The sequence below is a fragment of the Magnolia sinica genome, chromosome 11, assembly GCF_029962835.1.
Source record: "Magnolia sinica isolate HGM2019 chromosome 11, MsV1, whole genome shotgun sequence".
Classification (NCBI taxonomy): domain Eukaryota; kingdom Viridiplantae; phylum Streptophyta; class Magnoliopsida; order Magnoliales; family Magnoliaceae; genus Magnolia; species Magnolia sinica.
Window position 1 is genome coordinate 16,652,825 of NC_080583.1, and position 13,328 is coordinate 16,666,152.

At 39.3% G+C, this 13,328-nt stretch overlaps 1 protein-coding gene across 1 annotated transcript; it reads right to left on the minus strand.

Moving 5' to 3' along the window:
• Positions 1-2,240: 2,240 nt before the first annotated feature.
• LOC131218037 (LRR receptor-like serine/threonine-protein kinase EFR) lies at positions 2,241-12,509 on the minus strand. The gene is made up of 8 exons (XM_058212719.1): positions 12,475-12,509; positions 11,249-12,359; positions 7,847-7,994; positions 7,232-7,493; positions 6,836-7,182; positions 6,434-6,571; positions 5,559-5,768; positions 2,241-2,425 (listed from the first exon to the last, which is right to left on the minus strand). The coding sequence occupies exons 1-8, from the start codon at positions 12,507-12,509 to the stop codon at positions 2,241-2,243; spliced, it is 2,436 nt and encodes an 811-aa protein (XP_058068702.1).
• Positions 12,510-13,328: the final 819 nt, after the last annotated feature.

The window sequence follows — 13,328 nt, forward strand, 5'->3', positions numbered from 1 at the left end:
CGAGCAGATGCTGTCCGCTGCGTGATTCCTAATGGGGCCCACATATGATCCAAATGGATGATCTGAACTGTCCATTCACTCAGGGGGGTGGCCGCAACCCTCTTCAAGCTTACCTATTTCTTCCATGCACGTGGACATGCATAGATCACCGTCAAAAGTAGGATGAACGACGAGTTAATTTAATACAGTGGATCACACCAAAACCACTCATTTCTGACTGGTTTTTTGCCAAGAATACAATATACGGGGTGAATTTCACCAAAAATATCATTGTGAGGCCCACTGAGCATCTCAGTACAATACGTGGGTAAGAAACACGTCCGGACGCTGTCCGCTTTTCACGGCCATTTCACGATCATGTCAGCGAACGGATCAATGATCTAGACCGTCCAAAATCTGCAACGGGTGGCCACGACACCAGCCCAGGTGGTCCCAAAATTCGTTCCAAACACAAGTTGTTTCCGTTCTCTTCCGCTGCGTAGGCACTCTTGCTGCGTAAATCTCCAGGTCCACTACCTTGTGCGTGAATTCCAGCCACCAACTCAAAGCTCTCCACTGTCCTTGCTGTTATAAAAGAGAGAGAGAGAGAGAGAGTCGTGGAGAGGGGATCATCCTTGTGAACGTGAGGAGCAAGAAAGAGAGAGGTGGAGCGGGCGGCATCAAGAAGTTCTTCCTTCTTTTTCCTGGTTTTGTTTATTTCTTTCCTTAAGAGATTTTAGAGTCATCATGTCTGTGATGAGCTAAACCTCTTAGCTAGGGCTAAGAGGTGAAGCTTGTAGTGTGATGAGGGACTTTTTGTTTATGCCTTTTGTTTAAACTGAACTGATTTTGATTTTAGTTTGATTATAAGGAAAGCCTTTAGTTTTTAATGGTTTGTTGTGACTTAAATTACAATAGATCTGCAATAGCTTTGAGTATTTCTTTTTCATTATTTTGATTATGAAGCCTTGTTGTTCACCATTGCCCATTGGACATGGCATGGAATCCTTCCTAACATTCATATATCTCTCAGATTGGTTGTGGATTGGCTTAATTTTGTTGTTTACTATGTCTCGTGGGCATAGTTTTGTGATGAAATCCATTATAATTTACATCATTCTTATCTCTTGAAAACTAGATTAAAGGAAGTTTAAAATTAATTTATAATGTTATATACTTCAACTGGATGAAGATGTGACTCTAAATCTAGTTGTGTTCATCAATTAAGTAGAAATCTCCCTGATCTCTACAAGTGGATCCTTGGCACCCTAGTTTCCCACATTTAAATTTTACAAGTTTTAGCTTCATAGTTCACAATTATTCCTCTACATCCTCCTGATTTAGATTTCATCTTCACCTAGTTCTAGTTTTGGTTACTTTCAGATTACGTGCAAGGTTTAGTTTATGTGGATTCGACCTCAGTCTTACCAAGATTATTAATACATCACAACCCTATACTTGGGATGTGAACATGGAATTATATGATAGGTGAGGCCCATTTGTTTTTTGTTGAGCCCACCTTAATGACTGTACATCATCCCAATCGATCAATAAAGTCACAGGTGATGTGCTTCTACCTTTATGTGGAAAAAGAAAAAAAAAAAAAAACTCCTAACCCAAAATTAAATATATCTAAAGCTTGTTAAGAAAAGAAATAAACTTATTTTATTTTGAAATGTCTTTTAACATCTTCACTTAATTGTTGTTTCCTAAGTCATTTGTCTCAGTGATTTCTAACCCCAGGATATAAGTCCTTCATTGCATGCATTTCCATGACAACATCTTTCATCTCCATGTTTTTTTAAGTTTCAAGTTTGCAGGCCTGCACTACTTTTTTACGATTTTTTAAACACTGAAGTGAATCATATATGGAGTTACAATACACCCCTTTGGAGGACAACAAGAATATATTTTTGGTGAGGAATTGCAGGGTCCTTCTCATTTGCAGTGTATACTTTGGTGATGTCTAGAATTGCATACATGTGGGGCCCATAGTTGTGTGACCAAAATCATTGATTTGATGGGCCCAATGTGGATGGGGAATGCCTTGGAAATCCTCCAAGGAGGAAACCCAAACCCCTTTATATGGTAACCTACAGGGGGGTGATCTTCCAATCTGAATGGTTTTCAATGACATCCCCCACCAAAGGTGGTTTCAATCAAAAGAATGATCATGATAAAAAAACCATGGTCACCACATGCATAGAATCCTCGTATAGAACCTTATAAATCCTCTGTTTTGGTATTCATGAAATGAAGTTTTAGACTTGGTGTGACGCTTTAATCTCCCCGACCTGCTTTGCTGGACCCGTTACTTCTCTTCCACCGCTTTCATCTTTCCTGTTGAAATCAAAGCCCTGGAACTTGACCTCAGCAGTCCGGTAGTGACTACCAAATGCAGTGCCAAAGCCCCACCATAGGCCAAGCCCTACCCCACAGCCTCCACCTACACCAAGACCCAAGAGATGCAAAGGCATCCCTCCAAAGCCCCATCCAATTCCAAAACCACAGCCAACGCCTAAACCAAATCCCACACCGGTACCAATGAAGTTTGTAAGCATGGTTATGGTTGGTGAAGAAATTTCCTCTCTCTAGATATTGATGAAGTCTCTGAGAAATCCTTCCTCAAACGCTCTCCTCCCTCCTCCCAACCTGAGAATGGAAAAATGAAACCCTATATCTGCACCTCTCTCTCTCTCTCTCTCTCTCTCTCTGAAAATGGCAATTCGAAAGAGCTCTTTCATCTCCATTTGATTACAACACAACAATTCTGATCATTGAATTCAAGCAGTCATGCATTCTATTTCTTGTGTTGATATGATTTCCGCTGCCTTTAGTAACTTTGGCTTCTTCCAAGAGAAATGGATCTACAATCTCCATTACTTGTTTAGGCAAGGCCAACTTAGCAAAATGATGAAGGCTAAGATTATCTTTAACATGTCATCAGTTGGCCTATTATCTCCGGTAGAAGAATCCCATAGCTATAAGCATCTCCTTGTGTGGATGATTTACCACCTATTGCATACTTGGTAATTTATATCTCTCGACAAGAATGTAGGCAACCACTTATATACAAATAAAAATAGAGGTTGAATCCATTTAAACAAGTACTTAGCATTTCTGCTTTTCCTGAAGTTAGGAATTTCTAACATCAATCCATGTACTATGAACTTTGACTGGATAGTGGATACCCATTTCCAATCTTATTATTAATGTTATTTTTAATTACTTGAATAGCTATTGGTATCTTACTCTCACTTGCATCTAGCAATGTGCTATGGCCTAGAATTTGGATTGTCATATTTAAACATGAGCAATAGTCCTACTAAGAAAAAGGGCGAGTAGAGGATTTACCAGTAGTCCACATTCGAGCTAGAGCCCACCTAAAGAACAGGCCTCCATCATATGTAGAGCACATGAACGTATGCCATTCAACAGGTTGGAGCCACTATTAAAATAGCAGACGAATACAAGAAGAAGTTCCATTAATTAATTGGGACACATTCATAAGAAAATTTGGAAACTTAGAAGCTATATGACTAATGTTTGATATTCAAGGTATCATGTAGCTGATGAATGTACATGGGTTTACCAATTCAACATGGAAGCATGATGTTAGTCCAGTGCTTTGGGTCCTTACTCTTGCTCCAGTGGTAGACTCTTAGGAGTTTCAACACCTGGTCAAGGTTCGAGTACCCATAGGTGGTGAAATCCCACTACAATGCGAGTGTGTGGGGTGTGTAAAAAAAAAAAAAAAAACAGTCCAGTGCTTGTTTGAAATGGGTCTCAGCGGAAGGATGGCTCTGTTTTTATGAATGTATACCACAAGAGCATAATCTAATATTGTTGTACATGTGCTACCAAGAAAATCCATCCATTCATCTAATAATCCATACATCTTGGCTGGATAAATTTAATGTGTTATGTAACTTTTACAACTTAAACTTCCAACTCAATTGATTTCAATAGTAACGAAACGAATAGCAGGCTGCCTCCCACTATTTTTGTTTTTGTTATTTATTTATTTTTATTTTTTTTTGTTTTTGTTTTTGTTTGAGGGCGCAAGGTTAAAAAAGAAAAAAGAAAACATGATACAAATAATCAGGGCTATCAATGGGCGGGGCTCTGGCCTACCAAAATCTAAAATTTGAAACAACTTGACTTGAAACATTTCAAATTTTGGGCCGAATCCAACCCCAGGCCCGGGCCATTGAAAGGCCTACTAAGCATCCCATACCTGCATTGTCCTTAGCCAGCAAGCCATAAATCTCATGTAGGAGCTCACCCCAACTATGGCACAAACAATTAGGCTTGCTCGCAAGTATTCCTAAGCCATATGCCACTAAATTTCCTTATCTAAAAGTGCTGGATTTCTTAAAATTTATCACAATTTTCAAATGGAAAATATCCCCCACCTAATACCAAATCTTCCATGGGGCTGGTGAAGGGGATTAGAAATGGCATTAAAAAAAAAATGGAATTTGATAACATAATAACATTCCTTAGCCCCAAGTCAATGCAATACTAATTAATGTTGTCAAAGGCTGCATGTGTTTCAGCCACATTATTAGTGACCCTGTCATAGAAGTTATGAAAGGCAAAGATAACTTTACCCATGTGATATCTAAAGATTCTACCCCCTCCATCCTCATCAGGATTCCCCACAGGAGGATTTATTAACATTTAGTTTTATCTATCTCTGTTCCAGCTTAGCCCATTTTATATTAACGTCCCATCCCTGTTTCGGCCTAGCTCACCTCTATTGGTATTCACAGTTTTATGTGTACCATCCATTACATCATAGACTACCATGGTCTGATAATTCTAACCATCAACATACATTTGAAAACGTAGCAATGATTCACATTTATTAGGCAAAAGAATTACATCAATTAGATGAACCCATTGTATCATACAAGTTCATTTATTCTAAACTCATTGGATGAACACCTCATCAAACTAATATCAAGTTGGCAATCCAAATGGTAATAATTTCTTAAGATTGTTATGTCTTTTTGAAAACTTTAGCATAAACTATATTAGTAATTCAATATTATTCTTATTATAATAAGATGATGACTTTTTCTTATTAAATTCATGATACAATCTCCCTTTGCCTAACATAAGATTTTTTTATTTTTTTATTTTTTTCAAGAGTGCTTATGCCCTATATCATTGATAATATGAACAGAGGATGAAAAAGAAACATCTTCTCATATATTCAATATCAATACAAGTACACTTTTAACCCCAAGACTAAATAATATATCTGGAGCTTGCTTAGGAAAGCAGTCAACAAACTCATTTCATTTGGAAATCTTTCTCAAAATAACTACCAATAGTAACTTAGTAATGCCCTAGGTAAGACAAACCTTCATCAAATATTTGCGACCTAACTTGTTTGTCTCGGTGAATCATGAACCCGAGATACAAGTCCTTGATTGTGTGCATTTCAGCAACAACATCTCTCATTTGCATTCGTTTTCTTGGAGATTCCATAGAGCACAACACACCAATTTTGACCATTGAAATCAAGCAGTCATGCATTCTATTTCTTGTATTGATTTGATTTTCATTGCCTTGAATAGCTTCAGCTTCTTCTAAGAGCAGTTGTGGATCAACAATCTCTATTACTCGTTCAGCTGAAGCCAACTTAGCAAAATGATGAAGGCTTAGATTGTCCTTAAATACGTCATCAGTTGGCCCCTTCTCAGTGATCATCTCCAGTAGAAGGATTCCGTAGCTGTAAACATCTCCCTGTGTAGATACTTTTCCGCCCATCGCATCCTCTATAATTTATACAACTTAAGTTAGAATCTAAGTGACCATGGCTCACTGGTATACAGTGAGTTTCAACACCGAGGTCATGGGTACTTCGAGTACACATGTGGTGCATGTGGTCAAAAAAGACCATTTGGATACGAGGTCATGGGTTCGAGTACACATGTGGTGCGTGTGGTCAAAAAAGACCATTTGGATACAAATAATATCAAAAGTTAGAATTTTGAGAAAGAGAGAGGGAGAGAGGAAATATTCTATTTAAACAAGTTATTTGCCTTTTTTCCTTTACTAAAGATCTGAATTCCTAACATCAATTGGTGTGCTATGAATTTATATGTTCTTGTAAAGATGCTCTACATTGAATAAGGCTTTGTTACTCAAATGAAAGAACTAAGCTCCTCAATCATCAAGAGAATATATGAGTTGCTGTTATTTTTAATGTAATAAAAAAAAAATAAAGAGAGGAAAAAAACCTAAGGCCATTAACAGAAAAGAAATCATCATACCTTATTATGGTGTGATTCATGTGGGGGGTGCAAGTGAGTATGTATACCGCTTTGTATATCTAGATCTTAATTAGAGAATCTTGCCAGGTGTGGATCCTTCAATAATAATAATAATAATAATAATAATAATAATAATAATAATAATAGGAAATAGATGAAATTGTTACCTGGAGCGATGTACCCAATAGATCCTTTCATCCCAACTGAGCTGCTTTGAGCAACCTCAGATAAGAACCTGGCTAGCCCGAAATCACCCACAAGAGCAATCATGTCATCATCAAGAAGAATGTTGCTTGGCTTTAAATCTTGATGAGTGATTGATGTTTGGCAATGATTATGTAGATAATCCAGTGCAGAAGCCACATCTATAGCTAAGTTGAGCCTTTCAGTAAACTTCAAGTTCCTTCTAGGCTAGTCATAGCCCTCCCTGTGCAACCACTTCTCTAGACTTCCATTGGAGATGTACTTGTAAACTAGAGCTTTAAAATCATTGCCCTTAAAATCAATGCTAGAGCAACAAGTTAAGATCTTCACAAGATTCCGATGCCTAATGTTTCTCATGGCATCACATTCAGCCATGAAGCTCCTCAGAGCTCCTTGTCGTTGAAGGTTGAAGACTTTCACTACTACCATAGTCCCAACACGATCTAGAATCCCTTTATATACAGCACCAAAACTTCCAGTTCCAATCAAATTGGCAAGAGAGAACTCATCTGTTGCTTTAAAGAGCTTCACATAAGACACGTTCACAAAAGGATCCTCCACCGAAGACACAGAAAAAAGTTTCCTTCTCGACTTTCTTACCCAATGGAGAGTGGTAAAGAAAGATAAAAATGATATAAGACACAGGATAGCACCAATTACTGAGAATTTGACTTTTGAAGCAAGAGAGTTCCCCCGTTTCGTGGAAGCTTGGCTAGAGCATGGAGGCAATTGTAATTCATGAATACCCCCACAAAGCTTACCATTTCCGAGAAACTGAAACCCGACTGGCATTTCCAAAGAACCCTTGTTTTGGTAATTCACCCTCAAAATTATTGAAGGATAGATTTAGATACTCTAGAGCAAAATTCTCCAGATATCTTGGTATCTTCCCAGATAAATTGTTGCGTGAAAGATCCAGGTATCGAAGTGCTAGTGTTGATGGAATTGATCCTTGAAAGAAGTTCCCATCTAACACGAGATACTCTAGGCTGAGACAATTGCCTAGCCAGCTTGGAATTTTGCCTGACAATTTGTTATTAGAAACATTGAATGTTCCAAGAGCTTTCAAGTTCAGCGAGGGGGGTGGAGGGGGCATATGCAGAGAGGGGAAATCCGAGCGAGGGGGGTGGAGGAGGCATATGCAGAGACCACCTTGGCTACCTTATCTTCACCTTCCACAATAGATATGGCCCTGTCTCCAGCACTACGGCTAAGGCCCGTGTGCTTGCTGATGGATTGATCCATTGCAGGGACAGAGGGTTGTCGCAGATAATGGCTGAAACTGACTCTCGGGTAGTCTTTGATGCAGCGACTAATCCAGATAAATTAGGAAGCTGGAACATTTGGTACCACTTAGGGATAATTCAACATCTGACCCAGGCCCTTAATATCCGATTCTGCTTCATCTACAGGGAAGGGAACTTTGTAGCTAACGGTCTGGCCAAATTGGCAAGTGGGGGTGCCCCAAACAAGCTCTATCTCATCCAGGATGACCTCCCCAGGCCCATCAGAGGCTCCATTCTTCTGGACACATCAAACTTTGGCTTTATCAGATCAGTCGAACCAAAAACAGGGATCGGCTGAATCTCGATCTTCTTCCTTTGCCTTTATCTTCTTCCTGCCTTCGATCATTTCCTGCTCTCATGGGAGACCTCTTTCAGCCCGGGACAACATGTTTTGCTTCCTCCTTTTCTCCAGCAGCTGGGCACAGTGCCATATTCATCTGAATATTCTGTTCCCCTGTTTGTTTTTTCTGGTTTTGTTCTTCTCATATGATAGGAGTGGCCTGCTTCTTAGCTGGTCCCTCCCAAATCGTTACTGTATACTTGTCCATAACAATATATAGCTCTTTCCAAAAAAAAAAAAGAGCTTTCAAGTAACTCGCTTCGTGTGGCAGATTAGTGAAAAAGTCGTTTCCAGCTTGGAGTTCAATCAAAAGAGGGAATGCTGAAAAGTTGATGTAGAACCTGTCACAGACACGTTCCTAGCATGGTTGAGCCAAAAGAAGATGGACCGTGAATTGACTATAACTTTTGATCCAGGTATCGTTACGGGGCGCACAACCTATTAATCTTTACTGAAATGGGCCATCCGAGGTGAACCGACCCACTTTGTGGGTCGCATCTGTTCGTTTCGTCAGAAAGGGGCGCTTTCAGCTCAAAAACGAATTTTTAGGAAAATTTTACTATTTTTAGTAATTCCGATTTTTTAAATATTTTTAGAGTTTTAGATTTTCTTTCCTTTTAGAAATAACTTTTAGTTATACTAGGATTCTTCTAGAGAAAGTTTATTTGCAATTTTTATTTTTAGAAATTAGGCCTTAGAAGAGTTTTATTAGAATTAGGATTTTTATTAGAGTTAGAATTTTGCTATTTTTGGTAATTACGAATTTTAGTTTATTTTTTTCCTATATTAATGGTGTAAGGAGACACATTAGGAAATTATCAATTATTCATCAATCAATTTCGAATTTATTAGAATTTATTTCTATCTTCTGCTTTCTTTCCTCGTGGATTCGAGAAGTCTCTGTGAGGAGTCCAGAGAAGTTCCGTGGATTCGGAATAGTTATCCTCTTGAGGAAGACGGTGCTCGACCTCACGTCCTCCCCTGCGTCAGTTTAGTATCAAAGCGAGGTTTCTCCTCGGATTGATGGCTTCTAACGACGGGTCGGGCAACAATCCCATGGGCGGTGTTCCAGGGAATTTACCTTTAACGGCGGCAGCTTTCGAAGCAGCACGACGAGAGAATCGGCAAGCCATGCAAGGGCTACAGGCTTCCATTGATCGCATGGCGGATCGTTTGGCGGAGGCCCTAGGGCAGCTCCGTGTTCATGGTGGTGATCCACCATCAACAATTGCTAGAATTAGTAATCATATTGATCGTAGGGCGACGCTATCAGTGAACCACAGGATCCCTCCTAATAAAGTGGGATCTAGCGACATGATTTTACAGCATCCTAGACGAGCCATTGATCAGATGGATCAGATGGATCAAGAATTCAAGATGAAAGTCGATCTTCCAAGTTTTAATGGTCAACTCTACTTCAAGGACTTCCTCGATTGGTTGCTTAAAGTCGAACGTTTCTTTGACTACATGAATATAATGGAAGAAAAGAAAGTTAAACTCGTGGCCTACAAGTTGACGGGCAGAGCTTCAGATTGGTGGGAACAACTTCAACTCGAGCGAACGAGACGGATGAAGGTGCCAATCCACACGTGGTCGCGGATGAAGAAGTTATTGTGCATGCGATTCTTCCCTACCAATTACGATCAGGTATTATTCCAACAAAATCAAAATTATTGGCAAGATAACCAATCATTAAAGGGTTATGCAGAGAAATCCTATTATTTGTCGGCGAGAGGTGACTGGGTCAAAACGGAGTTGCAACAAACCACAAGATTCATCAGTGGAAAACATGTGACCTCTATGGGAACGGTGAGCCAACTCAAGACTTCTAAAGTGGAGGGACAATCTCTCATGACTGAACAGGCCTTTGTTAAACAATCTGAGGAAACGGGAGACATATATGCAGTAGTTGAAGAGAAAAAATATGTGGAGCCTGTAAATATCCTAGAGGATTTGGAACCAGTATCGCAGGAGTTCAAGGGGGTTGTACTCGATGAACTCCCTAATAAATTACCTCCCATACGAGATATGCAAAATCACGTTGATCCTATCGCAGGGGTAAGTCCGCCTAATTGCCCACATTATCAAAAAAAAATATGAAATCTTGAAGACAGATGTGAAGGAATTAATCGATATTAGTCAAGTCAAGGAAAGCATGAGTATATGTATCGTATCGGCTCAAAAGCTTAATGCCAAGTACAAAAAAAAGTTTAATGAACATCGGCGTCAGAAGTTATCTCAGACTCATGTGCCAAGTCTCTTGCGTAACTCGAGGACGAGTTTTTTTCAAGTGGAGGGGTCTGATGTAGAACCTGTCACAGACACGTTCCTAGCATGGTTGAGCCAAAAGAAGATGGACCGTGAATTGACTATAACTTTTGATCCAGGTATCGTTACGGGGCGCACAACCTATCAATCTTTACTGAAATGGGCCATCCGAGGTGAACCGACCCACTTTGTGGGTCGCATCTGTCCGTTTCGTCAGAAAAGGCGCGCTTTCAGCTCAAAAACGAATTTTTAGAAAAATTTTACTATTTTTAGTAATTCCGATTTTTTAAATATTTTTAGAGTTTTAGATTTTCTTTCCTTTTAGAAATAACTTTTAGTTATACTAGGATTCTTCTAGAGAAAGTTTATTTGCAATTTTTATTTTTAGAAATTAGGCCTTAGAAGAGTTTTATTAGAATTAGGATTTTTATTAGAGTTAGAATTTTGCTATTTTTGTTAATTACGAATTTTAGTTTATTTTTTTCCTATATTAATAGTGTAAGGAGACACATTAGGAAATTATCAATTATTCATCAATCAATTTCGAATTTATTAGAATTTATTTCTATTTTCTGCTTTCTTTCCTCGTGGATTCGAGAAGTCTCTGTGAGGAGTCCAGAGAAGTTCCGTGGATTCGGAATAGTTATCCTCTTGAGGAAGACGGTGCTCGACCTCACGTCCTCCCCTGCGTCAAAAGTTGATTGGGTAAGGTACCGCTAAAGTTATTATTGAAGAGGTATATTATGTTCAGGTTTATGCAATTACCAAGAGTTGTAGGTATGCTCCCTGATAGATTGTTTTCACGGAAACTGAGTCGGTACAATCTGGTGATGTTGCCTAAAGAAGGTGGAAATTTCCCTGATAATCCATGTGAATACAAGTACCTCCAACTTGTTAAGCTTCCCAACACCAATGGGAATTGTACGTGTCAAAAAGTTATACCTCATCCTCAGTACTGTTAAGCCGACAAGATTCTGAATTCCAGATGGGATGCTTCCAAATATGCTGTTACTTTTAAAGGATAGCCATGTCAGTTGGGTCGAAAGATTAGCTATGGAGTCCGGCAACATGCCGCTGAGATGATTAAAGCTTAAATCCAGCATTTGTAAGCTACTGCAATTGGTCAAAGAATCGAGAAAACTCAAGTCACGAGCTTTTCCAATTCCAAGTTCGTTGCCCCGCAAATTGAACCAGGTGAGACCTTTGGGGCTTCCAAAATTCAGAGGCACAGATTCACTAAAACTATTGTTTTCAAGTTCAATAAGAAAAAGTCGGGAAGCATTGGATAATGAAACTGGTATGGGTCCTGTGAATTGGTTTCCTCCAGCATAGAGCCTTTGGAGATTAGGAAGAGTGAGGCCTATATTAGGTGGAAGATTTCCATGCAATCTGTTAAATCCCACGGCAAAAATGACAATAGAGGAGAGATTGTAGAGCCGAGGCGGAATCGTTCCTGACAGTTTATTTATACTTATGCCTAAAAACTTTAAGCTCACCAACTGACAAAGGTCATCTGGGATGCTGCCCTCCGGACTATTTCTTGAGAGATAAAGGAGTGTGAGAGACGAAAGGTTTCCAAGTGAAGGTGGGATGCTTCCTGCAAGACTGTTGCGACCAAGGATTAAGTAGGTGAGCTTCGATAGAGAGCCAAGCTCAGTCGGAATCCTCCCTGTGAGCTGATTCCCGTAAAGATCAAGAACTCGGAGTTTGAAACAGTGGGTCAGATTTGTTGGAATTTCTCCAGTGAATGTGTTATTGGTCAGACGGAGATACCTCAAGCGGAACAACCGGCCAATCTCTTCAGGAATCGTCCCATAGAAGCTATTGGCAGAGAGATGGATGATCCTGAGAAAGGTGAGGTTCCCTATGAAAGGCGATATGGAACCCACCAAGTTTTGGCCAGTGAGGTTCAAGGCCGTGACCCTTTGAGGATGCCGTCGACCACCGCATTTGATTCCTTGCCAGTGGCAGAAGTGGAGAGTATGGTTCCACGAGCTGAAGGAATGGAGAGGATAGTCGGTTATTAGATGTTTGAATTTGAGCAAAGCAAGGGGGTCAGTTTCGTTGGAGAAGCGAGCGGCAGATCCAAAGAAAGACAAGGAGAAATGACCAAATTGCCCATAAGCTCATACGTGCGAGCTCCATTATGGAGTTTGTGAATGCAGGAAAGGGAAAGTGAGGAGACAAATATGGCATGGATTCTCCCGTATATACATACAGAAATGACTTCTCGCCTGTTGATGAATGTTTTTTCGTGGGCCCAGTTTTCGGCTTATTCTTGGGAATTGTTTTTTTTTCATAAACCGTCTCTACTTTTGTTTATCGCCGGAAAAGCTATTAGTCTTAAACTATTTCCCAAAAAATAAACCCTGTTATTTACATATGAAGACCCACACCTTTCAACTAAAATATCGTTACTATTAATTAAGAAAATGACAAATTTGTCTTTCTTTAGTGTAAATGGATTAAAGATAATCTAATTACAAGGGTTATTTGATGCATGTATTTGGCTGGAAAGGCTTTATAGGCTGTAAACGTATTACAACCTTTGGATGTCATCTTGTACCTGATAAAAAACTATGTTTCATATTTCATGTAAAGTCATTACAGCTAAAAATGCATTATACAAGTTAGAAAATAATGATTAATATATACTCATGATATGAATATGATACATCCAATCTATCCACCATGTACTTGCATTAATGCTCTCCCCAATTCCTAAAAAACAATTAATCCATTATTAAATGGACCACACGAGGGGAGGATGGGATGTCCATCATTAAAAACTTCTAGATTGCATTTGGAGCCCACCGTGATGGGTGTGGAAGACATCCAATCTGTTTAGTGTTTGTATGCTTTAATGCTTTCTTAGGGCTCTAAAAAAAATCAATTCCTTATATGTTTTGCAGATTTTGGAAGATTCACCGGCCAGGCTCTATTGTATGAATATCTACTTTATTC

Excerpts from the sequence above, each read along its gene's own strand:
- LOC131218037 (XM_058212719.1), bottom strand. The coding sequence starts at position 12,509 with ATGGAGCTCGCACGTATGAGCTTATGGGCAATTTG. Across the intron at positions 7,995-11,248 it reads GGAAGCTTAACAAGTTGGAG|AAGAATGGAGCCTCTGATGG; the intron begins GTACTTGTATTC and ends TGATGTGTCCAG. Across the intron at positions 7,494-7,846 it reads ATCGGATATTAAGGGCCTGG|GCAAAATTCCAAGCTGGCTA; the intron begins GTCAGATGTTGA and ends ACAAATTGTCAG.